The 17,180-nt window shown below is 43.5% G+C and overlaps 1 protein-coding gene across 1 annotated transcript in view; it reads left to right on the top strand.

Annotated features, from left to right (window-relative positions):
• The first annotated feature begins 235 nt into the window (after positions 1–235).
• The window catches only part of ACACA (acetyl-CoA carboxylase alpha), a 190,668-nt gene continuing 173,723 nt past the window's right edge, over positions 236–17,180 (top strand). The window contains 10 exon segments of the mRNA XM_061562031.1: positions 236–371; positions 2,417–2,555; positions 3,236–3,345; positions 4,377–4,458; positions 5,281–5,379; positions 6,837–6,943; positions 9,658–9,768; positions 10,312–10,521; positions 12,282–12,452; positions 16,305–16,466. Coding sequence (XP_061418015.1) covers positions 246–371; positions 2,417–2,555; positions 3,236–3,345; positions 4,377–4,458; positions 5,281–5,379; positions 6,837–6,943; positions 9,658–9,768; positions 10,312–10,521; positions 12,282–12,452; positions 16,305–16,466 — 1,317 coding nt within the window. The 5' untranslated portion in view covers positions 236–245.

A 17,180-nucleotide genomic window follows, 5' to 3' on the forward strand; every position in this document is an offset into this window, starting at 1 on the left:
GCGTACTGTATTATACCGCTTGGCCATGCAGCTGAAGAAAGTAGATCGTTAACGACTGCTCACAAACTGTGTTATAATGGGGCGCGTTCTACTTTGTGCGAAAAAAGTGTTCCCGAATAGAAGAACCGCGTTTATAGTGAAAACGCGTTGTGTGAATACCACACTTTTAGTGAGGACTTACAATATTTTGCATTGCTGCGCCAGCTTAAAGCCGGGGTTTGATGGTGCGTGCAAGCAGACCCAGCATGTCCGGCCTGCACCTGGTGAAGCAGGGCCGCGAGAGGAAAAAGCTGGACCTGCACCGCGATTTCACCGTGGCCTCACCTGCCGAGTTTGTCACGCGCTTCGGAGGAAATCGAGTCATCGAGAAGGTGAAGGAGGGCTCTGGGGCCATCCGGGATGGGATAAGGAATCCAGCAGCTTAAGTAGCAAAGACGCCAGTGTGAGAATGATGTGTCGAGTACATGTACACAAGTACAGCGCTTTGTCAAGCCCAACTGCTAGATTAGGACATCCTCAAGCCTGTGAGGGTCTTAGGGTTACAGTACTTGAACATGCAGCTCAATGATGTGTTTTTGAGTTGTTCCGCTTGATCAGCACGATGTTTCGCACAAAGTAAATTTAAACTGAAGTTAATTTCAGTAGCACAAGGGGCAAAATGTCAGATTTCATGCCGCACAACACGTGATACAACCCAACAGTGCATCAGAGAACTATATAACACGACCCCACATACCTACGCAGTATTATTTGACTGTACTTCACCATGCTGGTCAGTGGGGGATAGCAAAAGCAGGGAGCATAGATGACCGAATGTAAAGAGTACAGTACAATTATGAAATTTGCTGTGCTACCCTCTTGCCCACAACGTAGCCCCACAGTTACCTTTTGACAATCTGGCATGTGTGGTGGTCACCCCTTCCAAACACTAGCCAGGCTCAATCCCTCTTATTTCCGAGATCTAACGAGATCAGGCCCATTCTGGGCTAGTTTGGTTTTGGCCAACGCCAAGAAGTGTCTTTAAAATATACATAAAGAGGTGGCTGGGTTGATGAAGGCAGGGAGTATACTGTGTTCATGGGTTCAAATTGAGTTTATGGGCTCAACCTGTCACCAATTCACAAAAAATAGCCATTGTATTAAATGTGGCTTTCTACTCAATTTAGCATATTTCCGTCTGACAATTCCAACATTATTGGTTTGCTTGCCACGTGAAAAAAGATTATTACAATGTAATTGGGATCAAGATAAACAATACCAAATATATTTAAAGGGCGTTTCATCTGAGATAAAATAAATAAAATCAGAAACCTATTTCTGACTTGAGTATACGTGGGAGGAAAAAAAATGTGCTGCCTACAAAATGTTTAGCTGTGTGCGTCACTGCTGTGTGTAGCCGCATGGAATTCAAGTCAGTCAAATGTAAAAGTGTCTCCTTGCTCAGACTAACATTGGTATAGTGCTCATCACTATTGTGCTCCCTCGAGCAAGTGGTTGAAAATTCAAAATGATTGTAACAGCAGCCGGTTTATCTATAGCATCATTGTATTTGCTCTAGTAAAACTTCTGAAGTCTCATATGGTTCTGTATTTTGGTATCAACACTTAAATACGTAAACACAACAAAATAAAAAAAAAATATTATTGTACTCTTTGTAATAATCTTTGAAATGTAAAACCTTGTGATGGCAGTATTCCCCTGCAGCGTACATGAGCATGCGGGTTTATCATTAAATATTAAAGGTTTATCACACGTACAAAGTTGCACAGCGCTAGGCCTGCGATGAACTATAAATACTATTACAGCAGCATTGTTACCTGAAATTCCAGTTGTATGTATGTTCAACCTTTTTTTCGCACCGTACGCAGCCACTTTACATTGTGATTGCAATTCGTTACTGATTACAGAACTACATTGTTGTTAACTCCAGATCTGCACAGTGTGCATGCCCCTAATCCAGCACTTTCAAGGCATGGGTTGGTAAATAACTCAGATTTGTGATAATTTTAAATCCACTGAGCTCCATTCCACTTTTGTATACAATGTGGTTGCATTTGGAAGATATATATATAGCCGAATTGTACTATGTCGGAACCTTTGAGTTGTGTAGCAAAAAATTATCCTTATTGAAATAGGAACTGGCGAAATCTCTTAATGCATGACCATCCTGCACATGTGCCTTGAGACTTAGTGAGGGTTTCCTGGATCAATAAATGACATAGTATTAATACATTATATCGATAATTATCAACCAGCTTACCCAATATGATCCCACCTTACCCAATATAAATTTCACGTGACAATGTGAATCCCAGACTCATTTACGTGTAGAGCAGGTGACACTGGCAACACTTATACGAAGGGTGTTCATCTTCAAATCCATTTCTGACATTTTCCTAAACTCTTGTTTGTGCAGGTGCTGATCGCAAACAATGGCATTGCAGCGGTCAAATGCATGCGGTCCATCCGACGCTGGGCATACGAGATGTTTCGTAATGAACGGGCCATCCGCTTTGTCGTCATGGTGACACCGGAGGACCTTAAAGCCAATGCAGGTGATGCTGCCTCCTAGCAAAGGTTCTTCTGTACGGTCCTGGCATGCGGCACTCCTGGTTACCCTCAAGCAAAACCAAGTCCAGCAATAGAATGTGTGCCTGGGAATTTGGACTGTGAAGCCAGCAGTGTAATTGAGTCCCTTTTTAAACGTATTTCATCATGATCACATCATCATCAGCTTTGGTTCATTGACTGCTGGATGAAGGAATCCCCAAACTGCCAGCACCTCTCACAATCCTGCAACGTAATAATTCAGCAAGTAGCTGAACATGAACTGATTTTATTTTATTGCTCCATCTGCCCAGTGGCCAGCGTGCATGAACCACTGCTCCGCCGCTCCAACTCGACTAAATATGCCTCCTTTTGTCACCGGTCTCTTTGAAGCATATGTCCCACAAGTTTATACAGCATCTTGAGACGCAGATGTATTTAAATGCTTAATAAATACAAACTGCAATCGTATCATCATCAGCCATAATCAATCGACTGTTGGATGAAGGCCTCCCCTAGCCATCACCAATCATGATCTTGCAATGCAACCATCCACCAAGCACCTGAACAGGATCTGATTGCATCGCTCCATCTTTACGGTGGATGTTTTCTCAGACATGTTCCCTCCCATGTTTATATGATTTGTGCTGATACTTGTTCTCCGCCATGCACATTGCGTGTGCAACAGAGTACATCAAGATGGCAGACCACTATGTTCCTGTTCCGGGCGGCGCCAACAACAATAACTACGCCAACGTGGAGCTCATCCTGGACATCGCTCGCCGCATCCCCGTGCAGGTAACATTCATCCTCCTCGTGCGCAATATTCATCACCATCATCATCCCAATTATTCAATTCCAATTTATTTCCCTGATCACCTCGTACTGTAACAAGTATAACCCGTAAAAACAAAGTTTTTCACTATAAATCCTTTATATGCGTGGCGGCTAGAGTCCTCTCGTCCTCTGGCTTGAGATGGCTGCCACCTATGGGTCAGATGATTGCATGCCACCATTAAGCAATTGGTAATTAAATATAATATTTTTGTCCTAAAAAGTGTAAAATTTTGGGAAAAAATTTTCACGAACATGAATTGTCACGCACAACGAGTCTGTGTGGAAAATGTCAGCTCGATTGGATCACGGGAAGTGGGTTAAAAAACGACCGAAAGATTTGCACGGTCGTAAGCAAGCAAGCGAACTTAATATAAAGGATTTAAAATTGTGGCAGGATCCTCCTGAAAAAGTGTCAAGAGACTAAGTGAGGCCTTCCTGGTTAAAGAAGCATGAAAATAAGAATATCCCTCTTGCGCAATATTTGTCATTGTTATCAGCAGCCATAATCATTCAATTGCTGGATGAAGGCCTTCCCCAGGCACTATCATCTCTCACGATCTTGCAACGTAGCAATCCATAAAGCTTCTGCTAATTTAAAAACTCCCATCTCCACATTTACTGCATTTTGCTCCTGCTCCAATATTAGCCTTGAACACTTGCCCTCATTCCTTTTAGCGATGTGTCCAGTTCACACCCACTTACTTTTATTCACAGTCAACATTTATATTTAGCAATGTGCTCCTCAGTGCCCCTCAGTATAATGGCAAGCAAGTGTCTCTGCATACTTCTTAGCACAAATTTGAGTTTTTCGATTTTCTTCGTCACCTTCCATATTTCTGATCCATATGTCATGGTGAGCCAGTGCAAGCAAAGTTTTCACGAACATGAGAGGGTCGCCACCGTTTGTATGGCATATCGTGCGGTGACGGTGGTGGTAGTCGTAGTGGTGAAGGATTTTGAGGGTCACGTTTGTGCGGTTGGGATGTGTGCAGGCGGTGTGGGCGGGCTGGGGTCATGCCTCGGAAAACCCGAAACTTCCAGAGCTGCTGCACAAGAACGACATCGCTTTCATGGGTACAGTGACGTCGGTCTCATACGCAGATGATGCCTCGTCATCTTCGGTCACAACAGCAGCAGCGATCGTCATCACCATAATCATCAGTCAACATTGACCGTCATCTTCATCATTAGTCGCAGCAGCAGTTAATCTCAACATCGCAATCATCATCAGTGGCATTATCAATAGTAGAAACCATGACCATTAGTTGCAAAAGTGATAATCATTATCATGAGCAGCCATGGCATTATCAACATCATAATCACTATCATTGCCAATTGGTCGTGGTCCTGCAATGTCACAACTCATCACACTCCTGCACATCAACTAATATAATTGCTACATATCGGTGGTGATCATCTTCTTGGACACATTCTTCCCTTTGGCTGCCATTGTGTGAACTGACTCGTCCACCAGCCATCATTCATTCTAACGATGTATTCTGCCTCAGCACACTTTACATTAATGTCAATATTATTGCTTTATATTTTGGTCAAGTAAGTTGGTGTAGAGGACACCCACCGTTGACACATTTGGTACTGATTAAACAGTGCAAATACTTTTTGCATGGTAATTTTTATCGATTAATGAAGTCATAAATCACCCAAACTCGCTCTCAATGGCTTGTTATTCATAGTTTGAAATGTACTGGGAAATGTATACAAATTTAAGAAAATTTTCTCTCTTGCTTCTGGACGTGCAGTATTTTTTAAAATGAAATATGCATGTTGATGATCACATGTGCCAGAGCATAAGATATGTTTTTGATGCTTAATCTACTTTTTTTCCTTCTTTTTTTTCTAACTTTCTTTTTCTCACTCGCTCTTCTGTGTGAATAGGCCCTCCGAGTCAGGCCATGTGGTCACTTGGGGACAAGATCGCATCGTCTATTGTGGCGCAGACGGCCAACATCCCCACGCTGCCATGGAGTGGCTTCGGTACCTTTCAGAGCACACACACGGACACACTCTCATTGATGCGGCCGTTTACTCACTGAAACTTAATTTGGAGCTTTCGTGACTGCAGGAATTACTCTTTGGTTCTTTCGGTAAAGTCATGTATAAAGATAAAATAATAAATTAAATACTACCATACGACGATTCGATTGCAACACAAGCAATCATCATCAGGTATAAACGAAATAGAAACACAAATCTAGTATACTTAGAAATGTAATTATAATACAACAGTGAGTCGGATAACATAACAGTCAACACCCTACCTGGTTGATTACGTTCTTCCTGAGAATGCTACATTTGAGAGAGAGTTTACTCACTGACCCAATCAACTCACCAACTTGTTTACTCACCCGTTTAGTCACTCACACATTTGCTCATTCATTCAAGTGCCTCTCTCTATAACGTAAATATTTACACTTAATTTAAAGGACTTTGTGATGCAGTTACATTTATATGCAACTAAGCTTTACTACCCGGCTTCGCCCGAGACTTGGATTCTTGTCTTGGATTAATACACAGCCTACGCGGAGGGTGGGGGGGGGATGCGTGACGTCAGCAGGCGCACTGCGTGACGCTGCCGCATGCGGGTGACATCACAGATCTGACGTCACGCTCACCTGCCGTGCAAAATATATGCATTATTGCGCCCCCCCCTCCCCCCCAAAAAAAAAATACAAAAGTGTATTTTTATAATTTTTGCATGGTGTACAGTCTGGAAAGTACCCACATGGCAAATTTCAAGTTGGTTGCATGTTGGGAAGTACGCTAAACATTTTGAACAGACACACGTAATCACAAATTTTCCCTTTTACATATAAAGATATACAGTAAACTCTTAATTATCCATTGACAGGGTGCCCAGGTTGTGGATTAACTGTGCTAGCCACAAAGATAGATAAAAAAAAATTTCCACGATATTTTACGCCTTTTACACACGTGCTAGTTATATTATTAGCTGCTCCTCACTCGTGACTTCGTGATTTTTTGCCTTAATAAACAATAATAGGTTGTTCTAGATTTGAAGCTTAAACCATTATATATACGGAGTGGTAGCTCTTGCAATCTCTCATTTACTTGATACAGCTGTCGTGGCTGTGACGGTTCCACCTGAAGACGGAAGCTTGTGTTGCCTCCGAAACGTCGTGATTTTTATTTTATTTTACTTTTATTAATTGTAATGTTTTACCTACGTGACTTTTACCGAAAAAACCTAAGAATAATAATAGGTTGACAAATGTTACGTCTTCCCGCCCATTCTACTTGGGTAAACAGTAAATACGTCTTTGTAGCCTATGTTACATGTGTTTTGCATTATCCATGATTTTTATGCTATATGAGCCAAGGCTTCCACCATTACCCTGGATAAGCGAGAGCTGACTGTAAATCCACATCGTATTGTAATTGCATTAAGGGGCTCCGTCATTGTGCGCGTGCAGGGCTTGTCGTTGAGTGGAACGAAGCGGACAGGAAAGACAAGGTCGTCAACGTTCCGCCCGAAATCTACGAGCGCGGCTGCGTCAACGATGCAGAGGAGGGACTCAAGGTGCTCGATTGCCACCTCTTGCCCCTTTCTCCAGCCATCTGCACATTGTGAAAATCTAAAACGGTCCACAGTCGCCTAATTGGGAACGTGTGCACATAAACCCATCGTGGGGGCTGTTTGACCATGTTTCCCCACACTGGTCAGAGTGGGGTGTGTGACAGCTGGGCCCATAAACATGGGAGCCTCGTACAATACAACAAGGGATTTTGCTGCACTGCTCTTTGCTTACAATGTAGCGCGGCAGTAGCCACAGCACCTGTTTTATGCATATTTGTTCTGTTAATCCGAGGGATTCGATCAGAGTTGATGCCATGTAACGTCATTTAAAAAAGATTCACACACATGGAGGTGACTGAGTTGCTCAGGGGGCTAATACTGCGTCAAATTACTCAGCCAGCACCAATGAGAGTTCAAATTGAGTTGATGTGCTCGGCCTGGTCACCAGTGACTGCACTTAAGAGATCTGATGGGATTGGGCACATTCAGAGAGAAATTGATCATAGGCAATTGGAGAACAAACTGAATGTAAATAATGGTCCTGCTTTTGTATGCTTTCTGGGGTAAGACGACCTTGTACTTAGATTACTGTATTTGTTTCAATGCCCAGAATGCCACACGGTAATGTTTTATGTATTTGTATTAATGTCATCTATATATGGCCTATTTAGCTGCAATGTGTATTGGATTTAATGCTTAATTCAAATCCAAATCTTTCTGTAAATGATGAAAAAACACATCTCAAATGAATAATGCGCGCAGGCTGGAACGAATCGGAAACAACAACGTGCAAAGGTGTGTTTGCGAATAATAGAAATGCAAAGATACAGCTGTCAACAGATGTTACCAGTCTACAGATGTTACCAGTCTACAGCTGTCCCCTTGTTTCACTTCTGCAAGGATTCATACTCTTAGGTTTTTTCGGTAAAATCACGTAGATAAAAAATAAAAATTTTAATTAAAATCAATGAAAGTAAAATAAAAATCACGACGTTTCGGAGGCAACACAAGCTTCCGTCTTCAGGAGGAACTGTCACAGCACGCTTGCTGTACTTGATAATTTTTTATTTTTTACCTACGTGACTTTACCGAAAAAAACCTAAGAGTAAGAATACAGCCACGCATTGTACATGCAATGAGGTAGTCACATGACATTCATGCAAGGCATGGTGGGAGTCGTGCCTTTTTGCTTTTTGTGAGCACACCTCTGTATTTCTGACTGGATGTATATAGCACTACACATATCTATCCATATGTATATATGAGTGTTAATATATGATATATACATACATAATCAATTGCAGTGCTCTGTGAAAAATTTCACATGGTGAGTAAACTATAAAACATAAACAATAGAAGATCAGGGTTTGCAGATCAGTCAGGACAGTGTTGGAGTTATAGTCACAAGTGGGAAGGCATGTGCTCACTTACATAACTGTTGTGAAGTCGTGGATGTGCGTTGCAGAGGGCGAATGGAACGCTTACACACACCAGGTGTTCACTCATCAGCATGGATAACCTAGTGCCTCTGGCTTGCGTTCAAAATCTCTGGTCTTCTCAAATTACGAATGTGGATGTGTTATTAAAATAGAATCATTTACAAAAATCCCTTTGTCAATCCACTGCTGGACGAATGCCTCCCTATGCTGTGTATGTAATTATTGTTTTTTTTTACCATACTTTACCAAGCTGGTCAGTGCGGGTTAGTGAAGAGGTAGTAGACTCAGGACGAGTTCAGATATCTCTTGCCACTGATGTTCTCTGTGGCCTGGAATCAAACACAGGTTGGCAGGTGAGGAGTGTGTAGAAAGCACTGCTCTAGCACTCCATAAAAGATTACATGAAGGCGTTTTAAATTTGACAGCATAAGTAGATTGGGCCTACAACCAAATCAACCAGAATGCACCCGATTTCATCAGATCTTATAAGTAAAGTAGGATAAATCCTGGTTAGTGCTTGGAATGACAATCGACATATTACACACTGTGAGGCTATGTTGTGGACAGTAGAGGGTAGTGCAAGAACATCCATTGTTGTATTATACTCACATGCTCCTACAAATATGCTCTCTGGTTTCACCAACCCCCATTGTAGAGTAGAAGAATGACCAAATAATTCCCGTGACCTGCATAGTATGGGGAGGCCGTCATCCAGCATTGAGCTGACAACAGTACATATCAAATGACACTCATTTATTTTATGTTCTGCACTATGTCCTATATGCTGTCACCGTGAAAACCTCTATTTTTCACATGAGAAATATATCCCGGCTCCGTCACATCCTTAACACTGCAGACACTGAAAGACTGATCCACGAATTAGTTTTCTCCCACATTGACTACTGTAGTGCCCTGCTTTTTGGAACCCCGAGCAAGCTCCTAAAAAGGAAGCAGTATATTCTTGGTTCTTTCGGTAAAGTCACATAGAAGGGAAATAATAAAATAATAAAAATATAAAACAATAAAACATTTCACGACGTTTCGACTGCAACACAAGCAATCATCAGGTGTGAAATCCACAGCAAGAAAATTTTCTTGCTCGAAACAATGAGAGCTCGGGGTGAGCAGCTACATCATGGGACCTCCTTTACCAGTGTCAAAATATAAGAATAGGTTTTCCCCTTTTTCTGGCAACAAAACAGGCGTTATATGTATTGTTCTGTTGTTCAACATATCACTGTCACACCCACTCCTCCTGTGTGTCATGCATGTCTTCAGGCGGCACAAACGATCGGTTTCCCCGTGATGATCAAGGCATCTGAAGGAGGCGGAGGAAAGGGCATCAGGAAATCGACCAATGCGGAAGAGTTTGCGAACCTTTTCAGACAAGTAAGGTCATAGTGTCACTTCATCATATGTATATGTTTGTTATGCTTATTGCATTGCGTCATGCGATGAGACAAGTTATTTTCCTTGTGGAACTCTTGCAGAAACATCACCCCCATGATAGAGAATGACCCCTGCAATATCACATCACACAAGTACTTCTAGGACCCCTTCACTTGCCCGTTCTTCACTATGGGTGGTGTTACCTGCTTTTTCTACTTTAAATAAACCTGAATGCTCCCAGTCTTTGATGGAAGACTGTACAAGCAGGACCAGCTACTATAGGGTCATACTATGAGGCATCCAGGCAATGGCACTACTACCTGATTGAGAGACAACCAAGGTAGACCAGGTGTCATAAGCTTGGGCTGCGACGTGGCCAGGATATGCCAGTGGTATTTTGTTGGAAGATTTAACAGAGAATACCAGGGCATTGTAGTCTTGGATTGCCAGGTGCCCAGGACATAGTAATTGTACTCGGATGTAAAATTGCCAGGAGACAGGAGTACAATTGTTTGTCCCTGCTACTGCTGCTGCTGCGTGCAGGTGCAGGCGGAGGTGCCGGGCTCGCCCGTGTTTGTGATGCAGCTGGCAAACCACGCACGTCATCTCGAGGTGCAGATCCTGGCGGACGCCTACGGTAATGCCATTTCGCTCTTCGGCCGCGACTGCTCCATCCAGCGGCGCCACCAGAAGATCATCGAGGAGGCGCCCGCCAGCATCGCCCATGCCAACGTCTTCCAGCAGATGGAGCAGGTCAGCTCGTGCGTGGGATCTGTTGCAGAGGGGGCTACACATGTCTGGTCATTCGGAAGGTTTTGAAAAGGTCTAATGAAGGTGTAAAATGAAGCGATCAAGTACTCAGTTGGCATGAAGAACAGAAGACAATGCAACCCTCAAACACCGAAGCTGTCGACCCCTGATCTATAGCCTACAGTAGTTACTATGCATCCATAATATTGTTTTTTTGTGTTAGATTGCGTAAATATAAATGTGTCGTTAAACCCGCCACCGCCCGACACAGCCAATTAGTAAGGTTTGTCACGTAAACAGAACGAGTACAGGACACCGGTGTGTTAGAGAGCAAATCCACAACATATAAAATCCGAGTACGACGTTTCGCCAGTAATTAGTTGTTATTACCTGTGTTGAGTAGTTCCTGACATACGCACTCGGAGACGGAGGTAAGTTAGGGGCTTTCGCTAGGGTTTATTAAAGCTTATCAATAACACACAAGGGTACACAACTCCCAGGGGCTAGGGCTCCTACTCTGAGTCCGGGTCCCTGCCGGCTAGCTCCGGTCTCTCTCTCTCTCGTGTCGGATCGTGGACTCTGCCGACTCCACTGAGCGGAGAGAGAAGCACCTCTACGGCTACCACCGGCTTCTCCCCAGACTCACTATTCTGCCGACTCCACCGACACACACACAGACACACACACAGACAAAGACACACACACACAGACACACACACAGACACACAGACACACACACAGACACGCACCTCTACGGCTACCACCGGCTTCTCCCCAGACTCCCTATTCGATCCCTCTCTCTACCCCTGGTTCCCTTTTCACCCTGCTTACTTTCCCCGTTCCCAGAGTGACCCCGCTTACGTCACGGGGTATCCCTTAAGTACCCTAGGAGACGTGACGTCACGTGCACTGCCCAGCGCGCGTGACCCCACGTCCCGTGATGTCATCGCACCGGACAGCGCACACAACGCCACCACTCTCCTCTACTCCTCTACACCTGTATTATGGATGATCTTGGTTGCGAAAGCCTACGTGTTAAAGTTACTATGCAGATGCTTATAGATCAACAGTGTCTAATGCTGTGTCTCCAAGAACAGACAATACAGTGACACAGACAATACACTGCAGACAGTACAGACACTAATAACGAGACAGTACAGACAAGAAAGACAGCACAGCAGATCGTACAGGTGGAACAAACAGTACAGATGAGAAGACAAAACAGACAAGACGGCACAAAGCAGACAGTAGAAGGCAAGATAGATAGTACAGATGAGCAGAGGTCGCAAACGGGTTTTGATTCCTTACCCGTACCCGTACCCGGCCGCACCAGGGTCGCAAACGGCTACCCATACCCGTACCCGGCCGGGTACAGGTAGCCGGGTATCGGGTAGGGTACGGGTATCAGGTACCCGGTTGCGACCTCTGCAGATGAGACAAACATTATGAGTTAGGCACGACATACAATACAAACGAGTCAGTACAAAGCCGACAATGCAGGCAGTGAAGATTTAGACAGTATAGCCAAGACAGAAAGTTCAAACAAGGCAACAAAAAAATAAACGGTTCTTGAGTTGATTCAATACCTAAATGGTGGTAAGGCATCTTCTTGGTTCTTTCGGTAAAGTCACGTAGAAGGGAAATAATAAAATAATAAAAATAAAACATAATAAAATGCATTCAATCGATGAATTGTTACCTGCCTCTCATCCATCCCTCCCCTTGCGTGTTTGTTTGTGTGTATGTGTGTGATGGACGAGTAGTGTGCGGTGCGGCTGGCTAAGATGGTGGGCTACGTGAGTGCCGGCACGGTGGAGTACCTCTACAGCCAGGACGGCAGCTTCCACTTCCTGGAGCTCAACCCTCGCCTCCAGGTGGAACACCCGTGCACCGAGATGGTAGCCGACGTCAACCTGCCGGCCGCTCAACTGCAGGTGAGATTCGTCGCTTGACATCTGTGGAAAAACGCTTTATAGCTCATTGGATTCCTCCAGTATAAATAAATATTCTGACTCTGTCACGTGCTCGCGAATACCTCCCTTACGCTCCCCGAACCTTATATGGCACACACTAAAAGGTAACAGTAAAGGCGTAGCTTTCCGATTGCTTGCACATGCCACTGCCGGCAGAATGGCCTCCGCTATAGGGAGCTCTAGAGAGCACCTTTAGAGGATATTTGGTTTATTCTTTCACACTGGAATGACGTTTTTGCAAAGGTGGTTGTACCCACACTTTACCCCATCTCATGTGACTTGCAAATTGACTAGCTGTGGTGTGCTGCTCAGTGGATAAAGGCACCGGGGATTTTATAGAAACTTGCCCCATTATGTCAATTGCCGCGACGGGAGATCGGATCGAACCGGCCATCTTTACATTACACCATAGCATCTCCTCACCGCACTCTTGAGCTCCATTTAATAAATCATCATCGATCATCTATCCACTGCCGGATGAAGGCTTTCCTAAACTGTCACCACACTTTACTGTTATATACCAAATGTTAACACAGCCATTGCCATCGATGCTGTCATGTACAATTAGCATGGTCGGCTATGTACGGTGCAAAAGAAGTTAAAAGTACACACATACGTTCCCTTTATTCTGTTAGATTCTACAGTTGTGAACTCAACACATGATCCTCCAAGACCTGCTATCAAAAGTATTTTGCCACCTGGCTTTATCGGCCTCCCTCATGGGCCACTGACCTCTGGGTGCCCTCGTCAATGCTGACAAAACTGTTACCAATATAAACTTCACCCAGTAATCTTTGCTTGGATTAAAAGAGGCGTTATAAATAGTCCCCAATTAAAATAATATAAACCTTGTAAATGAAACAGAAATTGTATCTGAAACACATTCACCCTCTATAAGCCAGGCGTGATATGAAATATATCCCTTGGTCGTTCGTCCTACATTATGTGCTAACCTTACAGTTGGCATGTGTCCTATTTTACACTGGTTGACATTCTGTGTTGACTGGTGGAAGACGAGCCAGCACAAGTGAAGTGTGATGGGAGGTGGCCTGGGGCAAAGATACATAGACACGATTGTTGAATCAACCAACTATAAAACAGACAGGGGCCTGCCTCTCTAAGTAAACATAATATACAGTAGAACCTTTTAGTAGATCAACCCATTGGCCCACTGGACAATTGTTTTTCCAGCAGCACTTGTACTAGTTGGCAAACTTGCAACATATTGTGACACATTGACATAGTCCAACCCATGAAACACATGCTTCAGATGTCACAGGCAAGCCATGCACTAACACTATGGGGCTCACTCAGTACACATAAAATAATGGGCTTTGAGCCATCAGCAGAAGAACTGAATTGAGCATTGTCATTGTTGACCGTCACCCATTTTCTGTTGGCATGCAATACACTTGGTCAATGCAAAGGATTTCACAACAACTATGGGGCTGATGACTCCACCTACGCGAGAGCCAATCAGCAGTGGATTCCTCTCCTGTCTAGTATTTACAACGTTTGCCATTTTAAATAAATCAAGATCAAGTTCAAAAGGTAGTAATGGCTGGTGTCATTGAACCTCTTCCTGTCTTCATATTCTTAGGTTTTTTTCGGTAAAGTCACGTAGGTAAAAAAATTTAAATTAATAAAGTAAAATAAAACAAAATAAAACATCACGACGTTTCGGAAGCAACATAAGCCTCCGTCTTCAGGTGGAACCGTCACAGCCACGACAGCTGTATCAAGTGAATGAGTGATCACAAGAAATACCACCCCGTATTGAAAGCGATGGGTATTACCTTGTTATCTCAGCATCTCTTGAGGAAGGCCAGCGTCTCGAGAAGCTGTGACTTCTTGTCTCGTTGTCTGTTAAAAACTCTAACAGATAGGTGGAATTCCTCCCCGTAGAGGGCATTAATTCTAGATTTGAAGCTTTCGTGACTGCAAGGATTCATATTCTTAGGTTTTTTCGGTAAAGTCACGAAGGTAAAAAATTGAAATTAATAAAAGTAAAATAAAACAAAATAAAAAATCACGACGTCTTCCTGGCTTCTCACTTGGCTGTAAACGCTGGACCACGGTGAACCGCATTTGGGCATCGCATGGTCGATGCGCTGGCCTTTGACACGAGTGGAAGATAAAATATGTTTTCACGTGCGATGGTGGAGTGGAACAAAGCGTAGAGCCACATGGTCAACTGCTACCCATCACGACCATCAAATAACAGCACCAAAGCAATCCACGAGCTCACAGGCAGCACCGTTAAATGGCTAAAGAAGCCGGAGATCAATTATAACATGTGTTGCTGTTCCAAGAATCAGTTACTTATCTCAGCAGTACACCATGTGAAAGATGAAGAAGTGTCTTTCTCTCTGGTGAACAGCATAAGAACTGGATCTGATTCTGGTCTCACTTTGATGGATTCATCCCATTACTACTCAAAATTACAATGTCAAGAATATGTGTGTCTGTTCAAAATGTTTAGCGTACTTCCCGACATGCAACAAACTTGAAATTTGCCATGTGGGTACTTTCCAGACTGTACATCATGCAAAAATTATAAAAATACACATTTCTTTTTTGGGAGGGGGGGGGGAGCTCAATAATGCATATATTTGTTGCACGGCAAGGGAGCTGTGACGTCAACTCTGTCATGTGACCCGCGCATGTGGAAGCATAACGCATTGTAGTGTAGTGGTTAGCGCGCCGCTCTACAAACCCAGCGACACGAGTTCGATTCCCGCTCACGGCCACCACCGGTGACGATTATTTTAACCGGTCCTGGGCCTCCCCTAGGTCGACTCAGCCTCAAACGAGTAACTGGTGTGGTGTGTGAACATCGCCACTGGGGAGACAAAGGCGGCTGGGCGTGGTGAATCCAAGTCCCGGGCGAAGCCGGGTAGTAAAGCTAGTTATTGTATAAAAGAGATGAGTAGACAGACTTTAAAATCCACGTTAATGTACCTTCTAACTCATGAGCCTGGAGTAGTGCTCATCTCTATTGGCTGCTATTAGCTAGTGGTGGAATTTATTCCACATTTTTGCGTCAGTATCTCAACTGAAACACTAAGTCATATTATTGTATTTCTGATTTCCTGTATATTGGAAAGATTGATACAATTATGATCTCACAGTTTTTCCATGATTTATTAGAGCAAGCATAATCTGGGTTATTTTCCTCATATTCTATCAGCGTAAATCAATTATTTTTCAGCATTACAAAAGTAAACAAGTGGTACTGATTTCCTTGTAGGGCCGATACAAAATGTATTACATGATAAACACACATGAGTGGGTTATCACGTCATTAACTCTCATTGGCTACATAGAATAATTTGTGCCACTACAGTTATGCTGAGCTGATTCTGTGACACAGTGGTAAGTGCACTGGTTTATGAATACAGCAACCTGAGTTTGATTCCCGGGAAAGGCTAGATCTGTGTTGGGTGATGTCAGAATTGGTCGTGGGTCTTATTCACAAACCCACACTGACCAGCGTGGTGAAGTATGCTTAATCGGCCTCAATGACATTCATCCAGCAGATGATTGATAAAGCTATAAATGATTACTTTTCACGTTGAAATACAAGTCTTCTCAATGCTCAACCAAGTAAAACACAATTATGTATCTGCTGTTGTCTCGCAGTGAATTGAGAAAGAGCTCTTAACAACAACACTGATGTTTATAACGTTGATTCACCTCAGGTGGTACCAGTTTCTACTCCAACCCATGGGTTAACTATCTCACCCGCTGCTGCTGCCTCTCTGCAGTCTTAACAGCTTGGCTTCGCATGATCCCTCTTGTGTACGAATGCAGATAGCGATGGGCATCCCGCTCTACAGGATCAAGGACATCCGCATGCTGTACGGGGAGCCTCCCTGGGGAGACGCCCCCATTGATTTTGAGAATTCTCCCCACACGCCGAGCCCTCGAGGACACGTGATTGCGGCGCGCATCACCAGCGAGAATCCTGATGAGGTGGGTTCAGTGCTTTTGCTCCCTGCCTTTAGGCTAGCGGTGCAGAACTTACGGGCTATGAGCCAAACACAGCCCGTTACTTCAATTCACATGACCTGCGGTCACATGAGGCCTACTCCTTTGGTATGGCCCACAATTTATTATTTATTCATCGTTATAAATATCTTACTACAAGAGGGGAACGTTTTTAGCATGACAGCGTCGTGTTTCTAAATTCAGCTCGCTAGGTCACCTATTGTCTTTTAAGTAGTTCTGAGCACATGGTCAATGTGCGTAATCTGTGCGTGATCACAATTTAGTGACAACTAATATGTGTCTAGCCAAAGGTATTTGAACGATCTTTTTGACCCTCAGTAAGCAGAATGCTTCCCACCCTTGGTTTGGTCAATTGTTAATTTAAAGAAGATAAGATATCTCTTTTTGTATTTTTCTTCAAATTATATATATAAAAAATGTAATGATAAAATACACTTGAATCATTCTTAAATTACTGCAATGGGTGTGACCTACAAGAAGAGACAAGAAATCCTGATCACAATAATCATTAACAATATATAATTTCAGAAAAAATATATAGTACAATATCACTGTTCACCATGTCCCTTCAGGGTCACAGGTGCTCCTTAGGGTCATGTGTCCACTGGGCACCTCTCATACACTGCGAGCAGTGAGCTTGCTGCTCTCGTTTCGGAACACTGCTATGTGGCGCTGCAA

This window comes from Lethenteron reissneri, chromosome 28 (genome assembly GCF_015708825.2).
Source record: "Lethenteron reissneri isolate LAM-NWPU_2019-01 chromosome 28, ASM1570882v1, whole genome shotgun sequence".
In the NCBI taxonomy this organism is placed as follows: Eukaryota; Metazoa; Chordata; class Hyperoartia; order Petromyzontiformes; family Petromyzontidae; genus Lethenteron; species Lethenteron reissneri.